At 50.7% G+C, this 20770-nt stretch overlaps 1 protein-coding gene across 9 annotated transcripts in view; it reads right to left on the bottom strand.

Moving 5' to 3' along the window:
* The window catches only part of ABCA13 (ATP binding cassette subfamily A member 13), a 395893-nt gene that overhangs the window by 321776 nt on the left and 53347 nt on the right, over window positions 1–20770 (bottom strand). For all 9 annotated transcript variants that reach the window (XM_047839515.1, XM_047839521.1, XM_047839537.1 and 6 more), the window contains 8 exons: window positions 19507–19640; window positions 15836–16000; window positions 13729–13928; window positions 9813–9940; window positions 9040–9140; window positions 8028–8195; window positions 6486–6691; window positions 4938–5077 (listed from right to left, as the gene is read on the bottom strand). In XM_047839515.1, the coding sequence (XP_047695471.1) occupies window positions 4938–5077; window positions 6486–6691; window positions 8028–8195; window positions 9040–9140; window positions 9813–9940; window positions 13729–13928; window positions 15836–16000; window positions 19507–19640 (1242 nt within the window). The remainder of the gene's footprint in view (window positions 1–4937; window positions 5078–6485; window positions 6692–8027; window positions 8196–9039; window positions 9141–9812; window positions 9941–13728; window positions 13929–15835; window positions 16001–19506; window positions 19641–20770) is intronic.

Genomic DNA, 20770 nt, shown 5'->3' with positions numbered 1-20770 from the left:
CCTCTCTGCCCCTTGCTCACTCACTCTCTTTCTCTCAAAAATAAACATTGAAAAATAAGTACATAAAAAACATAAGAAGTGATACAAAGAAGAAATTCACACAATAGAAATAGATACTCAAGAGATCCAATTATTGGAGTTATCAGGCATGTTTTTTAATAAAACTTATAAAAATATCAAATTGAAACTCTAGAACTTGTTGCAATAACTGAAATTGAGAAGTCAATGACTAAGCTTAATGGTAGATGAAATGCATTCTTAAGAAAGGGTCAGTGAACTAGAAAATAAGTCAGAGAGAACTGTCCAGACTATACCATAAAGGAAAAAAAGGACAGAAAAAAAAGACACAGAAAAAAAAGTAGAGAGAGAGAGAGATCCCTTTTGCCATTTCTTCTTCTTCTTTTTTTTTTTTTTTTACTTTTTTTTAATGTTAATTTATTTCGGGGAAGGAGGGGACAAAGAGAGAGAGAGAGACAGAATCTGAAGCAAGCTCCAGGCTCCAAGCTGTCAGCACAGAGCCTGACGTGGCCACTTCTATTCAACATAGTACTGGAAGTCCTAGCCATAGCAATTAGGCAAGAAAAAGAAATAGAAAATATTCAAATAGGAAAAGAAGTAAAATATCCTTGTTCGCAGATGACATTATCTTATACATAGAAAATTCTAAATATTCCACCCATCCACCCAAAAAACATGTAGAAATAATAAACAAACTCAGCAAACCTGTAGGATTCATAATCAACATGCAAAGATCAGTTGCATTTTTAAACACTAACAATGAATAATATGGAAAGGAAATTAAAAGTCCCTTTGTTGGCTCAGTCAGTAGAGAATGAGACTCTTGATTGTGGGGTTATGAGTTCGAGCCCAACATTAGGTATAGGGATTACTTAAAAGTAAAGCCTTTAATGGCACCTGAGTGGCTCAATCAGTTAAGCACCTGACTCTTGACTTTGGCTCAAGTCATAATCTCATGGTTTGTGAGATCTAGCCCCACATCGGGCTCTGCACTGACAGCATGGAGCCAGCTTGGGATTCTCTCTCTCTCTCTCTCTCTCTCTCTCTCTGTCCTGCCCCACGCATTCTCTCTCTCTCTCTGTCAAAATAAATAAATAAACTTTAAATAAAATTAAAAATAGGGGCACCTGGGTGGAGCAGTCGGTTGGGCATCCGACTTCAGCCAGGTCACGATCTCGCGGTCCGTGAGTTAGAGCCCCGCATCAGGCTCTGGGCTGATGGCTCAGAGCCTGGAGCCTGTTTCCAATTCTGTGTCTCCCTCTCTCTCTGCCCCTCCCCCGTTCATGCTCTGTCTCTCTGTCCCAAAAATAAATAAACGTTGAAAAAAATTAATTAAAATCAAAAATAAATAAGTAAACAAAGTATTTTTTAAAAATGAAAGGAAATTAAGAAAACAGGCCCATTAACAATAACATCAAAAATAATAAAATACTTAGGAGTAAATTAACCCCAGTGACATCCCAGCCGAGAATTCAGACTACAGCAAATACTAACATTAATACCAATACAAATGATGTATATTTTTTCAAATGTATTTATGTATTTGAGAGAGAGAGAGAGTGAGTAGGGAGAGAGGCAGAGAGAGAGAGAGAGACAGAATCTTCTTTTTACATTTTTGTTATTTATTTTTGAGAGAGAGAGACAAAGTTCGAGCAGAAGAGGGGCAGAGAGGGAGGGAGACACAGAATCTGAAGCAGGCTCCAGGCTCTGAGCTGTCAGCACAGAGCCCAATTTGGGGCTCAAACTCGTGAACCATGAGATCATGACCTGAGCTGAAGTTGGACACTTAACCAACTGAGCCACCCAGGTGCCCCAGAGTGAGAGAGAATCTTAAGCAGCCTCCAAGTTCAGCACAGAGCCCGATGTGGGGCTTGATCCCACGACCCTGGTACCTGGGATCATGATCAAGAGTCAGATGCTCAACCAACTGAGCCACCCAGATGCCCCAATAATGTACATATATTTTTTTCAATGATGTATATTTTTTAAGGCAAAGACAATGCTAGAGAAAAAAAGGAAGTATCATTCCCTAATGTTAAAAGAGCCCATCTGATAAGAATATATGTCAGTTCCAAACTTTTTGTACCTAAAGAATATATGTCAGTTCCAAACTTTTTGTACCTAATGATGTAACTTAAATGACATAAAGCAAAACTAACAATGCTAAAAGGAAAAGAGACAAATTTATCACCTCTGTGGGAAATTTTACCTCCTTTTTATCAGCAACTGATAAAACAGGCAGATAATAGGTAAGCCACAGAAGATTAACAAACTTGACCTAATTAATACCTATAACTACTACACCCAACAATGACAGAATTGACATTCTTTCGAAAAGCACATACATTTAGCAAAATCACCTGAGCCATAAAGCATATCTCAACAAATTCCCAAGACTAAAACATTGAGTATGTTCTTTCATTAAATTAGGCTAGAAATTCAGAGGGTTTTTTTTTTTAAGTAACTCGAAATGTCCCCAAACGGGGCATGTTAGTGGAAATTAAGCAAAACACTGAAATCATAATAAATTTCGAACTGATTGATAATAAAACTATGACATATTAGCTGTGTGGAATATATTAGAGCTTTGCACAGAAGAAACTTTATAGCCTTAAAAGCAGTTATTAGAAAAGAAGAAAACCTGAAAATCAAGAAGCTAGCAAAAGAACATCAAACTAAATTTGGTAGAAAGAAGGAAATAATAAAGATAAAGCGGGACATTCGCGACATAGGAAATGAATCAGGAAAATCCATGAAACAGGAACAGAGAATCCACAAAACTCTGTTGTTTGAGAAGCTGTGTTTCTGTAATGGAACACGCCTTCAGGCAGCACGACCCCCCACCATTGAGGATTGTCCAGACAGAAGTGAAGCCCACAGGGCCAGAATAAGACTTCCTACAACTGTGTCCTGCCTTTGACACCTGGAGTTCTGTGATAAAATCCTGAGCCTCGATATTCCCATCTGAAAATGAAGTCAAAATGGAACCCAACTCAACGGTTCACATGAGGGTTGGATGAAACAATTCATACGAAACACAACAGAGGTTGGTGATTCTCAACACTATTGAGACTTCCGGACCCAGGCTTCCCAATGATACTGAATATCACTCTTGTAGCCTGTTTCTGGAAATGATCTGGAGCAGGCGATAAAAAGGAGGGCAAAGTAACGGCGTGGAAGTTACGGCACAGGATGAACATCCACCTGACCGAGGAGGCTCAGCCATCAGCCCAGCCAGGCCGCACCAAGTACAGAGCTCAGTGCGCCCTGCAGCACATCAGAGACCCGACATGCGGCCAGCGGGTTTGATGCCAACACCCACAGAGAGGGGGTTCTCTGCCAGCCTCTAAAAGCGGCAGTTTGAATACGGAGATTCCTCAAAAACTTAGAAAATAGACCTACCCTACGATCCAGCAATTGCACTACTAGGTATTTACCCCAAAGATACAAAAATACAGAAATCAAGGGGCACGTGCACCCCGATGTTTAGAACAGCATTATTGGGGCACCTGGGTGGCTCAGTTGGTTAAGTGTCCAACTCTTAATTTCAGCTCAGATCATGATCTCACGGTTCGTGGGAGGAGGCTGACAGTGCAGAGCATGCTTGGGATTCTCTCTCATGCTCTTTCTCTGCGTCTCCAACATTTGTGTGCATGTGTGCTCTCTCTCTCTCAAAATAAATAAAATGAGCTTAAATAGAAAAGATTCATAGCAGCACTATCAACAATAGCCAAATGATGGACTAAGCCCAAATGTCCGTGGACTGATGAATGGATAAAGATGTGGTTTACATATATTCAATGGAATATTACTCAGCCATCAAGAAGAATGAAATCCTGCCATTTGCAAGGACATGGATGGAGCTAGAGTTTAATGCTAAGCCAAATACATCATCGGAGAAAGACAATTACCATACGATTTCATGCATTATGTGGAACTTAAGAAACAAAACAACAAGCATGGGGAGAGAGAGAGAGACCAAGAAATAGACTCGTAACTGCAGAGAACAAACAGATGGTCACCAAAGGGGAGGAGGGCCGGGGGATGGGGGAAACAGGCGATGGGGATGGGGGAGGGCACGCGTGATGAGCACCGGGTGACGTATGCAGGTGTTGAATCACTACATTGCACACGTGAAATTAACGTTACACTGCATGTTAACCAAATGGAATTTAAATAAAAGCAAAAAAAAAAAAAAAGCAGCCATCTGAGGAGGGAGTAAGGAAAGATTAAGTGGACATGGCCACAGGAAAGGAACAGGATACTCCCCTCCCCACCCCAAGTGGAAGCAGCAGGGGTCCCGAGGGGAGACTGAAATGCACATGACACACGGACGACCAGGGCAAGCCGGTCCCCAAAGACGGCCAGACACGGACCGCCAGCTCCCGACCAGGAAGAGTCAGAAACACCAGCCCCACCCTGGTGGCGTCTTCTCAGTCACTCTCAGGGACAAGAGAATGACTTCCTGGGGGGGGGGGGGGGGGTGCAGCCGCAAATTCGTAAAATCCATATTCGAGGGGATTTTTGGTGTTGAGGACGGTGCGGGAAGAGGGGAGCTGGCTGGACGGGGGGTGCTCTCCCCAGTGTGCAGGGTGAGTGACAGGGCCCCACGGGCAGTACATCTGCACTCCTCAGGGACCATCACACCTGGTCTGCACACACACATGTTCCTCAGCTGAACCAGGACAGTTCTGAGAGGAAAACCGGTCACCAGCGGAAACTTCTGGCATAACCAGTCACGCCAGGACCCCTGGTCTCACCATGAAGGACGGCAGAGGCTCAAATGTGGCCATCACAATGGCAAATTGTACCTGGCCAGCCTCTGCGTTTAGGTCCCCTTTGTTAAATAGGGGTGTCCCTTAGGAACACCATTGCTCAAGGGCGCTCCAACGGGCCTGCAGGGAGCACCACGGACTCACCAGATAGACCGTTCTGGACACTTTCTGGCGCATTCACGTAACGGACCAGTTCACAGGTCTTCCTGATAAACCCCTCAAAGGCTTTCCAGTAGGATGTTTCTTCCAGGGACAACTGCACCTGCTCCAGACTATGAAACACCCTGCGACCAAAAAGAATCCAGAGAAGGCTGACATGTGATCACTGTTTTCCAGAAGACAGATCGTTATAAATTCATCCAAATGCAAATGTACACAAGTGCCCGGCGGTCCACTCATGTCAGAAATTAGAACCTTTGCAATAGTTTTTTTTTAACGTTTATTTATTTTTGAGAGAGAGAGAGAACAGGGAAGGGGCAGAGAGAGAAGGAGACACAGAATCCAAAGCAGGCTCCACGCTCTGAGCTGTCAGCCCAGAGCCCCATGTGGGGCTAGAACCCACGAACCGCGAGACCATGACCTGAGCCGAAGTCGGACGCTCAACCGACTGTGCGACTTAGGCTCCCCAATGGTTTTGTTTGTTGTTTTTTTTTTGTAATAGTTTTCTTGGTAGGTATTTTATTGCTTATGAATTGCCCCACCCTGATTTGAAAAACGAGGGAAGGGGCACATGGGTGGCTCAGTCAGTTAAGTGTCTGACTCTACATTTTGACTCAGGTCATGATCTCACGGTTCGTAAGATCAAGACCACTTTGCACTCTGCAGGATGAAGACCCTGCTTGGGACTCTCTCCTTCTCTCTCTGCCCCTCCCCTGCTTGCACTCTCTCTCTCTCTTAAAATACATAAATAAACTTAAAAAAAAAGGGAAAATCTTTCACAACAATACAGGAAATATAAGACACAGCAAATCAAAAGAAAAACAAAAAGACATATGACATCCTCTGGGAGGCTAAGAATCTCATGGAAGATTAAGCCAATGGCAAAACATTAAAAGAACTGTTTGATATTTTGTATTTTTAAATGCTTTCCAAAAGTACCAAAGAGGTTAATACTTCTTTAGATAAAAACAAAAAATTAGGGGCATCTGGATGGCTCAGTCGGTTAAGTGTCTGACTTCAGCTCAGGTCATGATCTCAGGTGCTTGGGTTGGAGCCCCATGTCAGGCCCTGTGCTGACAGCTCAGAGCCTGGAACCTGCTTCGGATTCTGTGTCTCCCTCTCTCTCTCTCTGCCCTTCCCCTGCTCACGCTCTGCATCTCTCACTTTGAAAAATGAATAAATGTTAAAAAAAAAAAATTAAAAGGGGCGCTTGGGTGGCTCAGTCAGTTCAGCACCTAACTAAGCTCAGGTCGTGATCTCACGGTCCGTGAGTTCGAGCCCCGTGTCGGGCTCTGTGCTGACTGCTTGGAGCCTGGAGCCTGCTTCGGATTCTGTGTCTCCCTCTCTCTCTTCCCCTCCCCCACTCAAGCTCGGTCTCTTTCTCTCTCAAGAATAAATAATAAACATTTAAACAAAATGTTCCCCTATTCATAGAAGTAGAACACACCACACTGATCATCACTTCAGAGAAGCAGGGGTGGGAACCACGTGGTTTCCAACTGTTCTCAGGTTTCCCATCTCACACAAACTTACGCTGCGGCGAGAAGCTGGTCCTCACAGTCACCGGCAAGGTCACTGTTCCCAGGTGAGCCGGCAGCTCCCAGCACCCGGAAGAGCCGCGTGCAGGACAGGCCCATGTCCGCCAGTTGTGTCTCCACTTCCTGCCAGCCCAGAAACCCTCCGGGTAACGAATCTGGCGTATCTGTGAGCCCAGCGATGAGTTCTTGCAAAAGGCGATCCTTCACAGGAAAAGAGAATGTTTGTGATACACCAGTAAGGCCAGTGCGGGCACCAGCGAGGCAGCCCGCGCCCAATCTCACTTACCAAGGGTTCCTTTGTTGTTGTTGTTAATGTTTATTTATTTTTGAGAGAGAAGCAGAGACAGAGAGGGGCAGAGAGAGAGGGAGACACAGAATCCGAAGCAAGCTCCAGGCTCTGAGCCATCAGCACAGAGCCCGGCGCAGGGCTCGAACCCATGAACCACAAGATCATGACCTGAGCCAAAGTCGGACGCTTCACCAACTGAGCTGCCCAGGCACACCAGCAAGGGTTCTCTTGACTGTGAGTCCAAAACCTTGCCCTGCAGGTGTCTGATAACCTAAGCGACCGTCCTAGACTTGAGTCTTGACTCGTGTCCAACCAAAGAGACCCCAAAATCAAGGTTCATCCAGGAATCGAGCAGAAGGGACTCACGTGTTAGCTAGTCCCCTGTGGCCCCTACTGGACCGGCCTCCTGTCACTCTGCTCCACAACTAAGAGAAGCTGAACGTTGGCTCCCATTAACCAACAAAATGCACAAGGGCATGTGTGCATTCCAGCCCTACCCTTGCCTTGGAGCGGCACCGCAGGAAAACAATGAACCAGGTAATCCTGACACCAAAAGGCAAAGGGTGTCATAAGTTTTTGTGCCCAGTGAGAACAACGTGGATTGCAGGTGACATAATCAGCTTTACGAACAAAGGGCCCCCCAACCTGCAGCTGTCTGGAGTGCTCGGCAAAGGGCAGGAACTCGGGAAGAGCACCTTAGCTCCAAGCTGATGATGATGCCCAAGGACCCTCCTCTGCCCGATCTCCACATTTGCAGCCAGGGACGGAGCAGGACAGGGAGCCCGGAACCCAGTGAAGCAGAGCATCACGGTCTGAAAGTTCAGGGTGCTCTTGGGGAAACCCGCCTACTATCGAGGAGATTTGGGCTGGACGGATGGCACACAACACCTAGTGTGGCCAGACAGCAGGGACGGAACACAGGGGTGGCCGGGATCCGGGATGTAGGATCTAACCTATAAAATAAACCCATTGGATGGGGCACCTGGGTGGCTCAGTCAGTTAAGCATCTGAATTCAGCTCAGGTCATGATCTCGTGGTTCTTGGGTTCAAGCCCCACGTCGGACTCTGTGCTGACAGCTCGGAGCCTGGAGCCTGCTTTGGATTCTGTGTCTCCCTCTCTCTCTGCCCCTCCCTCACTCATGCCCTGTGTCTGTCTCTCTCCGAAATAAATAAACATTTTAAAAACAATTTTTTTAATAAAATAAGCCCATTGGTATCCATGGACAAGATCAGACCATGGCTACTTACAGCGTCCTCTGCTGACCTCAGTAGCTTGTTTAAGACGCTGCTCTTGTTGAAGGAGTCCTGGGGACACGTCAGCCCCCCAAGGCCCTCCCAGACGCCAGGACACAGGAAAGCCTCCTTCCCAGACAAGCTGGCGTTTAGGCACCTGTCAGCGGTATCCTTCATCAAGAGCTGAAAGGTAAACAAGAGAGGGAGGAGGGACACTTAGAAAAGCTTACACTCTCCCTCAAAGGGCTGGGGAAGCACAACCAGTAATCTATAGCAATTGGGGCTCCTGGCTGGGTCAGTCAGAAGAGTACATGACTCCTGATCTCGGGGTTATGAGTTCAAGCCCCACAGTGGGTATAGAGATTACTTAAAAAATAAAGTCTTTAGGAGCATCTGGGGGGCTCAGTTGGTTGAGCATCCACCGTGGCTCAGGTCATGATCTCAGGGTCCATGAGTTCTAGCCCTGTGTCGGGCTCTGTGCTGACAGTGTGGAGTCTGCTTGGGATTCTCTCTCTCCCTCTTTCTCTTCCCGTCTCCCACCTGTGCTCTCTCTCTCTCTTTTTCTCAAAAATAAACATTTAGAAAACAAATAAATTCATAAAGTCTTAAAAAAAAAAAAAAGAGGTGCACCTGGGTGGCTCAGTTGGTTAAGCATCCAACTCTTGATTTCAGCTCAGGTCATGATCTCACGATCCATGAGTTTGAGCCCTACATCAGGCTCTGTGCTGACAGTGTGGAGTCTGCTTGGGATTCTCTCTCTCCCTCCCTCTCTCTGCCCCTCCCCTGCTCACTCTCCTCTCTCTCTCTCAAAACAGATAAAAATTTTAAATCTTAAAAACTTACAAATTTAAATTAAAATTTAAAAAACTCTGTAGCCGTCAACATATCAAAATAAAACAAAGTTCTTTGAAACCTTGCCCATTTTGCTAGCACAGCTCACAGCAGGGGCACAGCTGCAGACTGAAGGATGTTCTTGAATGGTTTACCAAAACTGTCCATTTATAAGCCTGCCGGTGCCCTGCTGTACCTGCTTCAGCTCCCAAAAGAACTCGCCCTTTTCCAATTTCGGGTGGTCGGGTCCGCCCAGTTTGGAGCTGTTGGCTGATCTCTCCAGGCACACGAGGACTTCTGTAAGGTCGACAAATTGATGTATCAGCACTCCCCTAAAACGGGCTTCTCTAAGCCTGGCGTCTACACGGGGCCGTGAATAACACACTGACTTCTGCAAACACGCATTTCAGCAAACCACACACATTCCTAGACATTTTAGTATCTCCCCCGGGGGGGGAAAACCGAGAAAAATGTATTACAATATCATTTCATGCTTCCCGAAAGCGCCTGAGGACAACGTCACGGTTATAGGGGGGTTTACTACAGAAGCAACATCTGTCCTCATTTCTTTGTCCACCAAGACGCCTCCAGTCCACCTGGTGTCACTTTGGACAACACCACTGGTCAGCAGAAGCTCAAAGAAGGGCTCTCTGGGGAGGACAGGAAGGTGTTCCCTCTGCGCAACGCCAAGGAGCAAGAGCGGGGCCAGAACGGCGATCACGCACACGTGCACTCTGGTGCATTTCCAGCCTGAGCACCGCAACAGCGGACGAGGGCGTGAGTGGTGCTAGGAAATTTCCAGAAGGACGCAGAGCTCACTGCCGCATTTCCAGCACCCCAGATGCACCAACACTGGGGCCCCTTCCCTCCCAGCTCCGCAAAGGCGTCGGGCGAGGTCAAGTCTGCTTTTCTGCCAATGTCATGCAGGCTCCCAGCAGGAAGGTGACAGATGACCCCACGCCAGTTTACCTTGGACAAAACGTAAACGCTGGGCTATCGCGTTCCTGAGAGCCCCGTACAGCGGAAGCAATCTCGTCCGAGCCGGCCACGGGGGCAGGTTTCGAAGAACATTCTCCAACTTCTGTAGATACAGTAATCTGGGGGCAAAAAATTAAAAAAAAAAAAAAAAAGATGAAGATGGGCACAGGGTGCCAGCCGGGGACATAAAGTTCCACTCACGGGAAGATATCCCCCTGCTTCGGGAGCCGTCTTCACAGACCAAAACCCCGGCTTCACTGCAGGTGCACACAGCAGGCTCTCGACGGGCTGAGTCGTGGGACAGAATGTGGATTAAACATTCTCTTTACCCCCAAACAGGAAAGTTCACTCCTACCTAGTTGCACGCGGCAGAGGCCGGAGGTGGAATAAAGCCGCAAGTGAGATTTTTTTTTTTTTTTTTTTTTTTTAAATTTTTTTTTCAACGTTTATTTATTTTTGGGACAGAGAGAGACAGAGCATGAACGGGGGAGGGGCAGAGAGAGAGGGAGACACAGAATCGGAAACAGGCTCCAGGCTCCGAGCCATCAGCCCAGAGCCTGACGCGGGGCTCGAACTCACGGACCGCGAGATCGTGACCTGGCTGAAGTCGGACGCTTAACCGACTGCGCCACCCAGGCGCCCCAAGCCGCAAGTGAGATTTAAGAGCATTTGCCTGGGGGCACATGGCAGTCGGTGAAGCGCCCAGGTGAAGCGTCCAACTTCGGCTCAGGTCATGATCTCAGCAGATAGAGCCCGCATGGGGGCCTGCGCTGACAGTGTGGAGCCTCCTTGAGATTCTCTCTCTCTCCCTCTCTCTCCGCCCCTCCCCTGCTCACACAGTTCGTGAGTTCGAGGTCGCGGCTGTCGGCGCAGAGCATGCTTCGGATCCTCTGTCCCCCCCACCGTGTCTCTCTGCCCCTCCCCACCCCTGCTCTCAAAGAGAAATAAACATTAAAAAATAATCATGAAAAATAAAAGCATTTGCCCGGAAGCCTCCACTTAATCAGGCAGAGGAAATTATGTTAAAAAGAGTGTCAGAACATCAAGATGTGAGTGGTGGGGGCAGGATCCATCAAAAGCGAACTAGCAGCAGCTGTAAGATTCTCGAAGGTCCAGGGAGGACCGCCAGCCAGACCGCTGGTGACCAGCGAGGTGGGGAGAGGAGGCAAAGGGGAGTCCACTCTCGAAGACACAGGAGCAACCCAGGCGACCAGCTGCAGAGGCCACGGTCCCTGGGAAGGCAGGCAGTGGCTGGGGGTAGGGAGGGGGTGAGAGGGGGCAGGGCGGCAGGGGCGGGTGGGTGGACAGGCTGTGCAGCTACCCCAGGGAGCCGGAGATCTCTCCCTGCCTCAGGGGCTGCCTGTTGCACAAGGAGGATGCCTCACTGGGGAAGAGGGGGGAAACAACCCAGAGGAGCCGCTGGAAAGAGTCTGCAACGATAGGAGCTGAAATTGCAAACAGATGTGGAAGCAAAGAGCCAGATGGGGAGTCACAGTGGGGGGGTGGCAAGTGCCCCAGCAGGCGGGCACCGACCCTCGGGCATCTATGCAAGCACACGGAATCCTCCGTGAGCTGGAAGGAGAGGCCCAGATGCTGCCGGGGGCACCCGTGCCAGGCATCTGTGGCCGCAGCCCAGTGACAGGTGGCACATGCCCCCCCACCCCCAGCCCCGGCCCCACCTGGCCCCGTGCCCATGCCGGCTGGCCTCTCCCGCATCTCATCACCCTGGGGCAGGAGGTCCTGCCTGTAAAGCCGGCATCCTCGGTACCCGGCACAGGCGTGGGCCACGGGGTTTCCCACTTCTTCTGGCTGGAAGCTGTGACTTGGAAGAGAAAAGGTGTGAGCAGTCGCCAAGAGCAGGCTGGAAGTAACGAGCTGCAGTGTCCTGGACCACAGGCATTGGACAGGGGCTGCGGGGTCCCACTGAGGGCGGTGCGGGTCTCACGAGGACCTGGAGGAGGAGGCCGTGGGCGAGTGAGGGGCTGACACACGGAGGGGCGTAAACTAAAGAGCAGCCACGGATGGACAGGGGGAGGCAGCCCCAGACACAGGTCTGAAAGAAAGACAGAGAGCGACAGACGCAGCTAAGGACGTGCTGGAGGGCGCCAGGAGGCGGCGCCAGGAGGGGGTCAGATGCGAATGCACAGCACAGGACGATGCAGGGATCTGAGCCACGGTCGCTCACGGGTGACACCCACCGCTGCGGGGCTCACATCTACACCCCAGGAAGCAACACGCTGCAGACACACAGGCTTCACAAGACATGAAAGAACCTAGAAGGTCTGTAGGAAACTCAGTGGGCCTGTAAAAGGGAGGATGGAGGGAAGGGAGGTGAGTTTAGGAGAGAGAAGACAATGCTGGGCAAGGTGTCGGGAACGGGCCGGCACCTGTGAGCAGCAGCTAAGTGTGCCATGTTCCCACCACGGGGTCTCCCTGCCGGGTCCGCTGCAGCCATCCAAGGGGGACAAATCCTTCCTTAGAGCTGAAGGCACGGGGCTCCTGGGGGGTCTCGCGTGAACCCTGCAGCGGACCAAGAGCCCGATAACCAGAGAGGCACCATCAGGGTGGGGAGGTAGAGACCCGGCGGCCACCAGTGCAAGGGTCACAGACGGCCATATAACAGATGTGTGTGCAGAGACAAAGGGAGGCTTGCCCAGCGCACACAGCAGCCGGTTCCCACCCTGAGTGGGGGCAGGGAAAGCACGGGCTGTGCACACCTGGTCCTCCGAGGGGGTGCAGTCCCTCACGTCTCCTATCCCTGAAGGAGCTAAGAGCCGGCGCCTCCTGGGGCTCTCTGTCCCCTGGGCCAAAGTGCCAGGGCATGCGTGGGAGGGTTGTAGGGCCATTAAAGTGACTTGCTCCATCGCTGGTACCGGGGCAATCCCTAAGGTAAATCAGGAAAGTAGACCTTCGACAACAAGATCCTGCTTCCTCACCGGGTTCCAGAAAAAGGCAGAGGGGGCTGGAAGTGCGTCCAGTTATGCACGTGTATGTCACGTGGGTCATGAGAACACGACTTGGCCCATGCAGTTCTGATCACACAATCCTCCCTTCAGGAGGCACAGGAGCAAAACTTTCCACGACCTGTAGCTTGAAACGAACCCTTCTGAGACAACATTGAGAAATCTTTTGCTTTCCTCCAAGGAGAGTCAACGCAGGATTGCAACCAGGTCAAGTTACCGCCAAGGACGGGACCCACTGAAGACAGAGGTCCAGTGTCGCAGCAGAATCGACAATCCATGAGTCAATTCTGCTGATCTCAAAAACGAAGCAGCCACAAGATCTACCTTCTCCTGCTTCCGACATATTTCTGGATCTTATGAGAACATGTTGACAATACAAAATTTCAAAACAGCTATGAAAACAGTTCCTTACATGAAGGGACCTCTACCATGTTTTTGCTCGTTTTTAAAATTTTTGTTAACGTTTATTGTTGAGAGAAAAAGACAGAGAGAGACACACAAAGTGTGAAAAGGGAGGGGCAGAGACAGAGGGAGACACAGAATCAGAAGCAGGCTCCAGGCTCTGTCAGCACAGAGCCCGACACGGGGCTCGAACTCACAGACCGCGAGATCATGACCTGAGCCGAAGTCGGCCTCCCAACCGACTGAGCCACCCAGGTGCCCCCCCTTGCTCATTTTTGAACAAATGTCAAAGACATAACACCTGAAATCCAGACACCTTCCCAGACACGTCCCCCCTGGGTGGTTTTCTGCATCTGAACTGATGGGACAACCACAAACAATTCTGGATGGCCCACTATACAGTTGCGTCTCCCAGCTGCTAACTGGAAATCCTCCGTGGAGCCGCGGTTTTATGGAATTCTTCTGTCCCTGTCTCATCGTGCACTCTGTAACGTTCCAGGTTGCTAGCCCAACCAGTAATCAAACAGGAAAATATGTCTTACGTCTTTGGAGACGAATGGTCGCCGCTGGGGTCATCTGCTGCCAAGCCGTCGCTCAGGATGAGAAGGAGAGTGTGCAGGGCTTCTAGCACCTTCCGGGGCTCAGTCTCTTCCACAAACCGATCGCCGAGAGCCTCCAGGCTGCGGGCAGCCCCTTCGAGCACCTTCTGAAGCAGGCTGCCTTTTTGCCACTGATCAAACACCTTCACGTTGGGAAACGAAAACACTATTATTAACAAAAACGCGTTGGAAATGATGGCATGTGCGTAAGAAATATTAACGGGGCCTTTGAGAGGACAGACAGCCCATTTTTACGATGCTGGCAGACTGGCATGTCTGTCAGTTGCCTTACAATTTAATTTCTGTTCAGAACTGGAAGATGACGAATCGCCATCGATGGAGGCACACGGCCCTTTCGCGGAGGTGCCATCTGTCCTGCCCTCACCCACTGCCATTTTTCAAAAGAGAAGGCGACAACACCCATCGTTGAACAGGACCCGGATGCCCCAAAAGCGAAACTGACACGTTTGAAATGCGTGCCACGGTGGAAATACATTGCCATACTTAGCGATTCCGTTGTAAGGAACACAAGGTTACTCGGTACCGTTCTGCGTCGCGGACTCGGGGATCACGATACTACAGGCAATTCGTATTGCGGTTTCCCATCGACGTGCCAACAGAGACGCTGCGTGCCCACGTCACGAGGACCATGAACACTCGTGTGTGCTGAATAACCCTTCATTAACCACGGGGGCAGGCCGCCCAGACAATGCACAAAGTGCACGTTGTCACCCAGCATGCTGGTGCTGGTCGGCCCGACGCTGGCCCTCGACCCTTTCCATGCCAGATACACGGAGTGCCACCCGGTGGATAACCACACCTGCATTTCGGTAACGATCTTGTATCTACTATTGGAGATTTTGACCCTTGTCAGTAATAGGCATTAGGAAAAAAACAGACCAAGATACGTGTCCTGTGAGGAAAAGGTAACGTAATGTCCAGTAAAGTGAATGGAGGGTACTGGCACCCAGGCCCTGCTTCACACCGTATCCACGGCTCGCTGAAGAACACCCTGCCGGGAATTCGCCAGGCCCCACCCCCCCGGCCTCCAAGCTGTCAGTATGTGATCACCCCCACACTCTGAGCCACACCATCGCGTCCACGAAAGCAGGCCACGGCCTCTTTTTCCCTGTTTGTCAACGCAAGAGTAAAGGGACAGGCCGTGTGGCACCCAAGCCCTCCAGGGGCAGGAGCCCAGCATCTGAACGCCCACAGAGGGCACCCGGCAGCCCCGTGGAAATCCCACAGGCCAGAAGCAGACTCTTCCCATCGTGAGCACATGTGTCTCACCAAGACAGGCTTTCTGGTGACATTTGCGTGGACGCATCAGCGAGCTGAGGCCGATGGGTGCACGTGGGAGAAGGGCACATCATGGACAGGACACACGATGAAAGAGGGAACAACGTATGGGGAAAGCAAGAGGATCTGCGGGCTTAAAGCTTCGGTGAGAGAGAGCAGTGAGCCGCGTAGACCTGCGTGGTACTCCAGTCCACACTTATACCGCGTGTTACCTGCTCCACTAAAACTGAAGGGGCGCCAGGGCGGGGAGAGGCGGTTGGTGGACACAGGTGGTGAAGCGTCCCACTTCGGCTCAGGTCTTGATCTCACGGTCCGTGAGTTCAAGCCCCGCTTCGGGCTCTGTGCTGACAGCTCGGAGCCTGGAGCCTGCTTCCGATTCTGTGTCTCCTTCTCTCTCTGCCCCTCCCCCACTCGTGTTCTGTGTCTCTCTCTCAAAAATAAATATTTTAAATAAATAAATAGGGGCGCCTGCGTGGCTCAGTCGGTTAAGCATCCAACTTCGGCTCAGGTCTTGATCTCACGGTCTGTGAGTTCAAGCCCCGCATCAGGCTCTGTGCTGACAGCTCGGAGCCTGGAGCCTGCTTCGGATTCTGTGTCTCCCTCTCTCTCTGCCCCTCCCTTGCTCACACTGTGTGTCTCCTCTCTCAAAAATAAACACAAATACTAAAAATAAATAAAATCGAACAATGAGAGACAAAGGAGGAGTGGGATGGGTTTGGACACGCCGAGGGGGTTCACGGTGGCACCGCACCTGCTCGTAGACTTGCAGCCAGCTGACCGCGTGCACCAGGTAGTCTGTGGCCGCTGACCAGCGGGGGTGACAGTCTCCAGGGTGACCCTCTTGGCCAGCTTCGTCCTCGGAGGTTCGGGACAAGACGGAACACACCATCCGCCCCAAGGTCCCATCTGTGGGAATCTGGCAACAATATGAAATACATTTACAAGTGCGCTTTTTCCAGAATATTCCTTTCTAAGAATAGTACCACCGCCTTGCCAAAGGAAGGGCTCTGGGCTTTGCATGACGGGAGAAGTTAACAGGTTGATCAAGCAGCAGTTATATTGTTGGCGTGGAGGGAAGCCTTTTGGAACTCTGTTTTTCACGAAGGCCCACAAGCCATGGGAACAGCGGTTTCTCTGGATGGAGGACACAGGGTGATTCAAATATTGCTCATTTGTACTCTCCGGCCAAAAGCAAACAGGGGCCAGCCCGGTTCAGTGGGCACCTTGGCCTGCCAAAGCTGCTTTGCCGGAAACATTTTCTCTTCTAACTTCATCCGTCAAAGACGATTCAAACTGGAGTTCTGGGTCAGAAACAGTGTGACATTTTGGAACCATATCTCCTTTATTTCTGTAAAAGAACTTCTGGTTTTTGGTTTTTGGTTTTAATTTATTTTGAGAGAGTGTATGTGTGCAAGTAGGGGAGGGGCAGAGAGAGGGAGAGAGAATCCCAAGCAGGCCCCATGCTATCAGCACAGAGCCTGACACGGGGCTTGATCCCAGAAACCGTGAGATCACGACCTGAGCCGAGATCAAGAGTCGGACGCTCATCCGACTGAGCCCCCCAGGCGCCGCGTAAATGAACTCCTACATGCAGTTTCCGCAATGTCGCTCTGCAAAAATACCTACGTGTGTGGGAACGAACGACGTTCCAGTTACACAGATTTACAATAACTTCAGGGCCACGTTTCAGAAACTCTACTGATGGCAACAGTGAAAAAACATCAACGTCCCAGGCCTGGGTGGGTCTGTCAGCCGAGTGTCCAACTCTTGCTTTCAGCTCAGGGCTCGATCTCACGACTGTGCGATCGAGCCCCACATCCTGTTCTGCTCCGACAGTGTGGAACCTGCTTGGGATTCTCTATCTCTCTCTCCTTTCTCTGTGCCCTTCCCCGTTCTCTCCCTCACTCTCAAAATAAATAAATAAACTTAAAAAAAAAAAAAGTATTCAAGCCCCATTTGGTTCCTTTGTAGTTCCCTTGGGGATGCAGAGAACTAATGCTCAAGTCACAAAGCCACAGCACCTGTTAGGGAAACAAGGCCCCGTCCCCTCTCCCAGGACTCGCAGGGTCTGTGAGAGGTATACACCAATGTGCCTATCACAGGTCACCCAGGAGAGAGGGCACGAGAGTTCCACGGGCCCGTGAGAGATGATCGAGCTGTTTGCTCAGTGGGGAGTGGAGAAAGGAGGAGAGAAAGATCCTTCTGCTCTGGGGGCCGCATAAGCAGAGGCCCAGAGTGGCAGCACCTGCAATCAGGCAGGCCCAAAGCAGGACCCAGGAAACCATCATGATGCTGGCTCCCGAGGGGCCCTCCGTGGGGTGGGGGGCAGGGTGATGGTCCCCCAAGGCACTCACATGTTAACTCCAGAACCTGTGAATAGGTTAAGAGTGGTGTTGGCCAGTGGCCTTAAGGTTGCTAACCAGCAGACCTGGAGACGGGGAGATCATTCCAGATTATCCACGAGCCCCAAGAAATCACAGGGCTCCTTCAATGTGGGAGGGAAAGGCGACCGAGCCAGAGCTGACACATCCTGAGAAAAACTCAGTCCACTATCGCTGGCCTAGGGAAGGGGCCCCGAGCCACGGAGCACAGAGGCTTCTAGAAGCTGGAAGAGCAAGAAAACAGCACCGGGGGACACAGATTTTAGCCCAGGGAGACCTGTGTGAGACTTCTGACTCCCAGAGCCATGTGGTAATGAATGTGTGCTGTGTGGGGCAACAGTGTTGGTGATAACTCGTACCAGCAGCCACAGGAGACTCCTACCCATGACATATGCTCTGTGCTGTCCCCCGACCATTTTCCTTGTAATTCTAATCTCAAAATAGTTGCCTTTCTTTTTTTTTTTTTCTTAATTAATTTATTTACTTTCAGGGAGAGAGAGAGAGAGAGAGAGAGAGAGAGAGAGTGCAGGTGCACACACAGTGGCCAAGGAAGGGCAGAGACAGAGAGGGAGAGAGAGAATCCCAAGCAGACTCCTCACTGTCTGCGCAGAGCCCGACGCGGGGCTTGAACTCACGAACTGTGAGATCGTGACCTGAGCCGACATCAAGAGTCAGACACCTAACCCCTGAGCCACCCAGGCACCCCTCAAAATACCTGCCCTCTCAAGGTAAACGTTCTTTGTAATTTAATGAGAAAACGGGGTCGGGAAGTATGGACAATACGGGGGTAGAGTCAGCAGCTGGGGCGTTCCTATGCCGTCTACAACAGCGCCCACGAAAGACGCCAAAGGGCACATCTCCAAGTCCCACGGGAGGGAGATGGTTCACGAAATTGCACCAGATGTGACACAGGAACGGAAAACTGCATCTCCCAGCCGAGTGTAAGACCTGCGTGGCAGAAGGAATTTTCCAGCCGCTTCGCCACTCGGCAGTCAGCGGCCGCGCCTGGCTGAGGCCAGGGTGACACCCCCAGATTCGCCGCTCAGACCTGTAACCCAAAAGTGAAAAGCCAACAGTAGCTCGTGTCAAGGTGAACAGCACCATGAGGGAAGTGCCAGGTCATGGGAACTCAGGAAAAGGAGTGAACCTCACGCCCTGAGCACAGACCGGGAGCCTAACAGGAGGGTGCAGGTCTCGTCCAAACCGTCAGTCCCTCAGCCCTGACCCGGGGGCTGCACCAGAAAGGTCCTCACGCCGGGGGCATCCGTGCAGCAAAAGGAGACAGAGGTACAGTTCTGGGGTCCTGCACCACGCAGAGCAGAAGTGCCCACGCAAGGGACAAAAGGGAGCCGTGCAGGCGGAGCCCCTCCCAGAACACAGTGTGCAAACACAGTGGAGGCCCCTATCTGCTGAGTCCAGGGGGTCTGTGACCTTGCGGGTCCTGCCGTCCCGGTGACAGCATCTCAGCCTGGAGAGCGGTCGTCTCCTGCTCCCTGGCTCCCTGCCGCCTCAGCTGCAGAATCTCCCTCCCTCCCCTGGCCTGGCTTCTCCCCCGGCCAGTGCCAAGAGCGAGAATCACTTCCTGTTACAGTCACACCTGGGTTTCCCAGCCTAATTCGCTCCGGAAACACGCTTGTCATCTAAACACTTGTATATCAAAGCGAATTTCAAGAACCATTGGCTCAGGTGTGATCACGTGATGTTCGGCGTCACCTACGACTCGTGTTGCAAGACATCGCTCGTTTACCAAGTTAACATTTATTAGGAATGCTTGCTGGTCCCGCGGAACACTCGCAGAACGAGTTAACTCACAACCCAAGGTTTTGCCGTACTTCCAGGCTGCCTTTGGGGCTGGGATAAAATGACAAGGTAAGAGGAAGGGACACTCCCAGAAAGGCCAAACCAGCAGGGGCCTGCCACGCCCACGCAGCACCGACGTGCACGTGCACGGGGGGCTCTCCGTCCTCCCATCCCACCTCCCACCCACCCTGGGAGCACTCTCAAAGGAGCACTCTCACAGAGAAGCACCAAGAACGCGTACCTCCTGTAGTTCGGCTGAGTAATTCAGGATCTGTTCTGCATGAAGGTCATCAAAACCAAATCGGGACTTCAGGTCAGCCTGGACCTTCTGTGGATCCCACACCAGCTTCTTCAGGGACAAGGTGTATCCTAAGTCTGCAAGACAGCCAACGATTTATGCCATCAGTTGTTTCCACGTTGTGACACGTCTGACGTAACTCGGAAAACGACACCTTGTTCGCTGCTACAAGAAAAGTAAATAAAGAGCAAAGGCTACGCAGACAATCAAGCCGGAGAAGCCAACAGGAGCCAGCACTGGACGCCACAGAGAGCTTGCTGGGACAGCAGGTGCCCCTGGTATTAATGATCGCAGAGTTTCTGGAGCAAACATGACAACCTATGTCAAGAACTTCACGAAATTCAAATCGCTGAGCGCGCTAATTTCACTCCTAAAAATCTATCTCAAGAAACCTCATCAGCTGCATGAAGAAAAAGTAAGGAACAACCATGCTACCACATTGGTTTTAGACTGATTAAAGATTAAAAACCAGGTAAGCATCTAGCATGGGAGAAAAGCGTAAATTACGGTATATTCGTGGCATAAAATACCGCAGTCTTTTTTTTTTTTTTGAGAAAGTAAGTGCACACGCATTCACATGCTCATGGGGGGGGGGGGGGGGGAGGAGCAGTGACAGAAGGGGACAGAGAATCCCAAGCGGGTTCTGTGCCTTCAGCACAGAGCCCGACATAAGGCTCGATCTCACAAACCATGAGATCATGACCTGAGCAGAAATCCAGAGTCAGACGCTTAACTGACCGAGCCACCCAGGCGCCCCAATACTGCAGTCTTGAAAACTACATTTCTAAAAACTATTTAAGGTCGTAGATGAAAGTTCCCTTAACAGAGTTAATCAAGGTAGAAAACTCATTAGGGGTCACCTGGGGGGCTCAGTCCGCTGAGCATCCGACTCCAGCTCAAGTAATGATCTCGCGGTTCATGACTTCGAGCCCCCCACATCGGGCTCTGTGCCGTCAGTGCAGGCCCCACTTCGGATCCTCTGTCATCCTCTCTCTCTGGCCCTCCCCCACTTGTACTCTCTCAAAAATAAATACACATTTAATTTTTTTTTAACATTTATTTATTTTTGAGACAGAGAGAGACAGAGCACGAACGGGGGAGGGTCAGAGAGAGGGAGACACAGAATCCGAAACAGGCTCCAGGCTCTGAGCTGTCAGCACAGAGCCCGACGCAGGGCTTGAACTCACGGACCGCGAGATCACGACCT

Source organism: Prionailurus viverrinus, chromosome A2 (assembly GCF_022837055.1).
Source record: "Prionailurus viverrinus isolate Anna chromosome A2, UM_Priviv_1.0, whole genome shotgun sequence".
Classification (NCBI taxonomy): Eukaryota; Metazoa; Chordata; class Mammalia; order Carnivora; family Felidae; genus Prionailurus; species Prionailurus viverrinus.
Note: the sequence above shows the minus strand (reverse complement) of the source record. Positions and strands in the feature narration are given on the sequence as shown.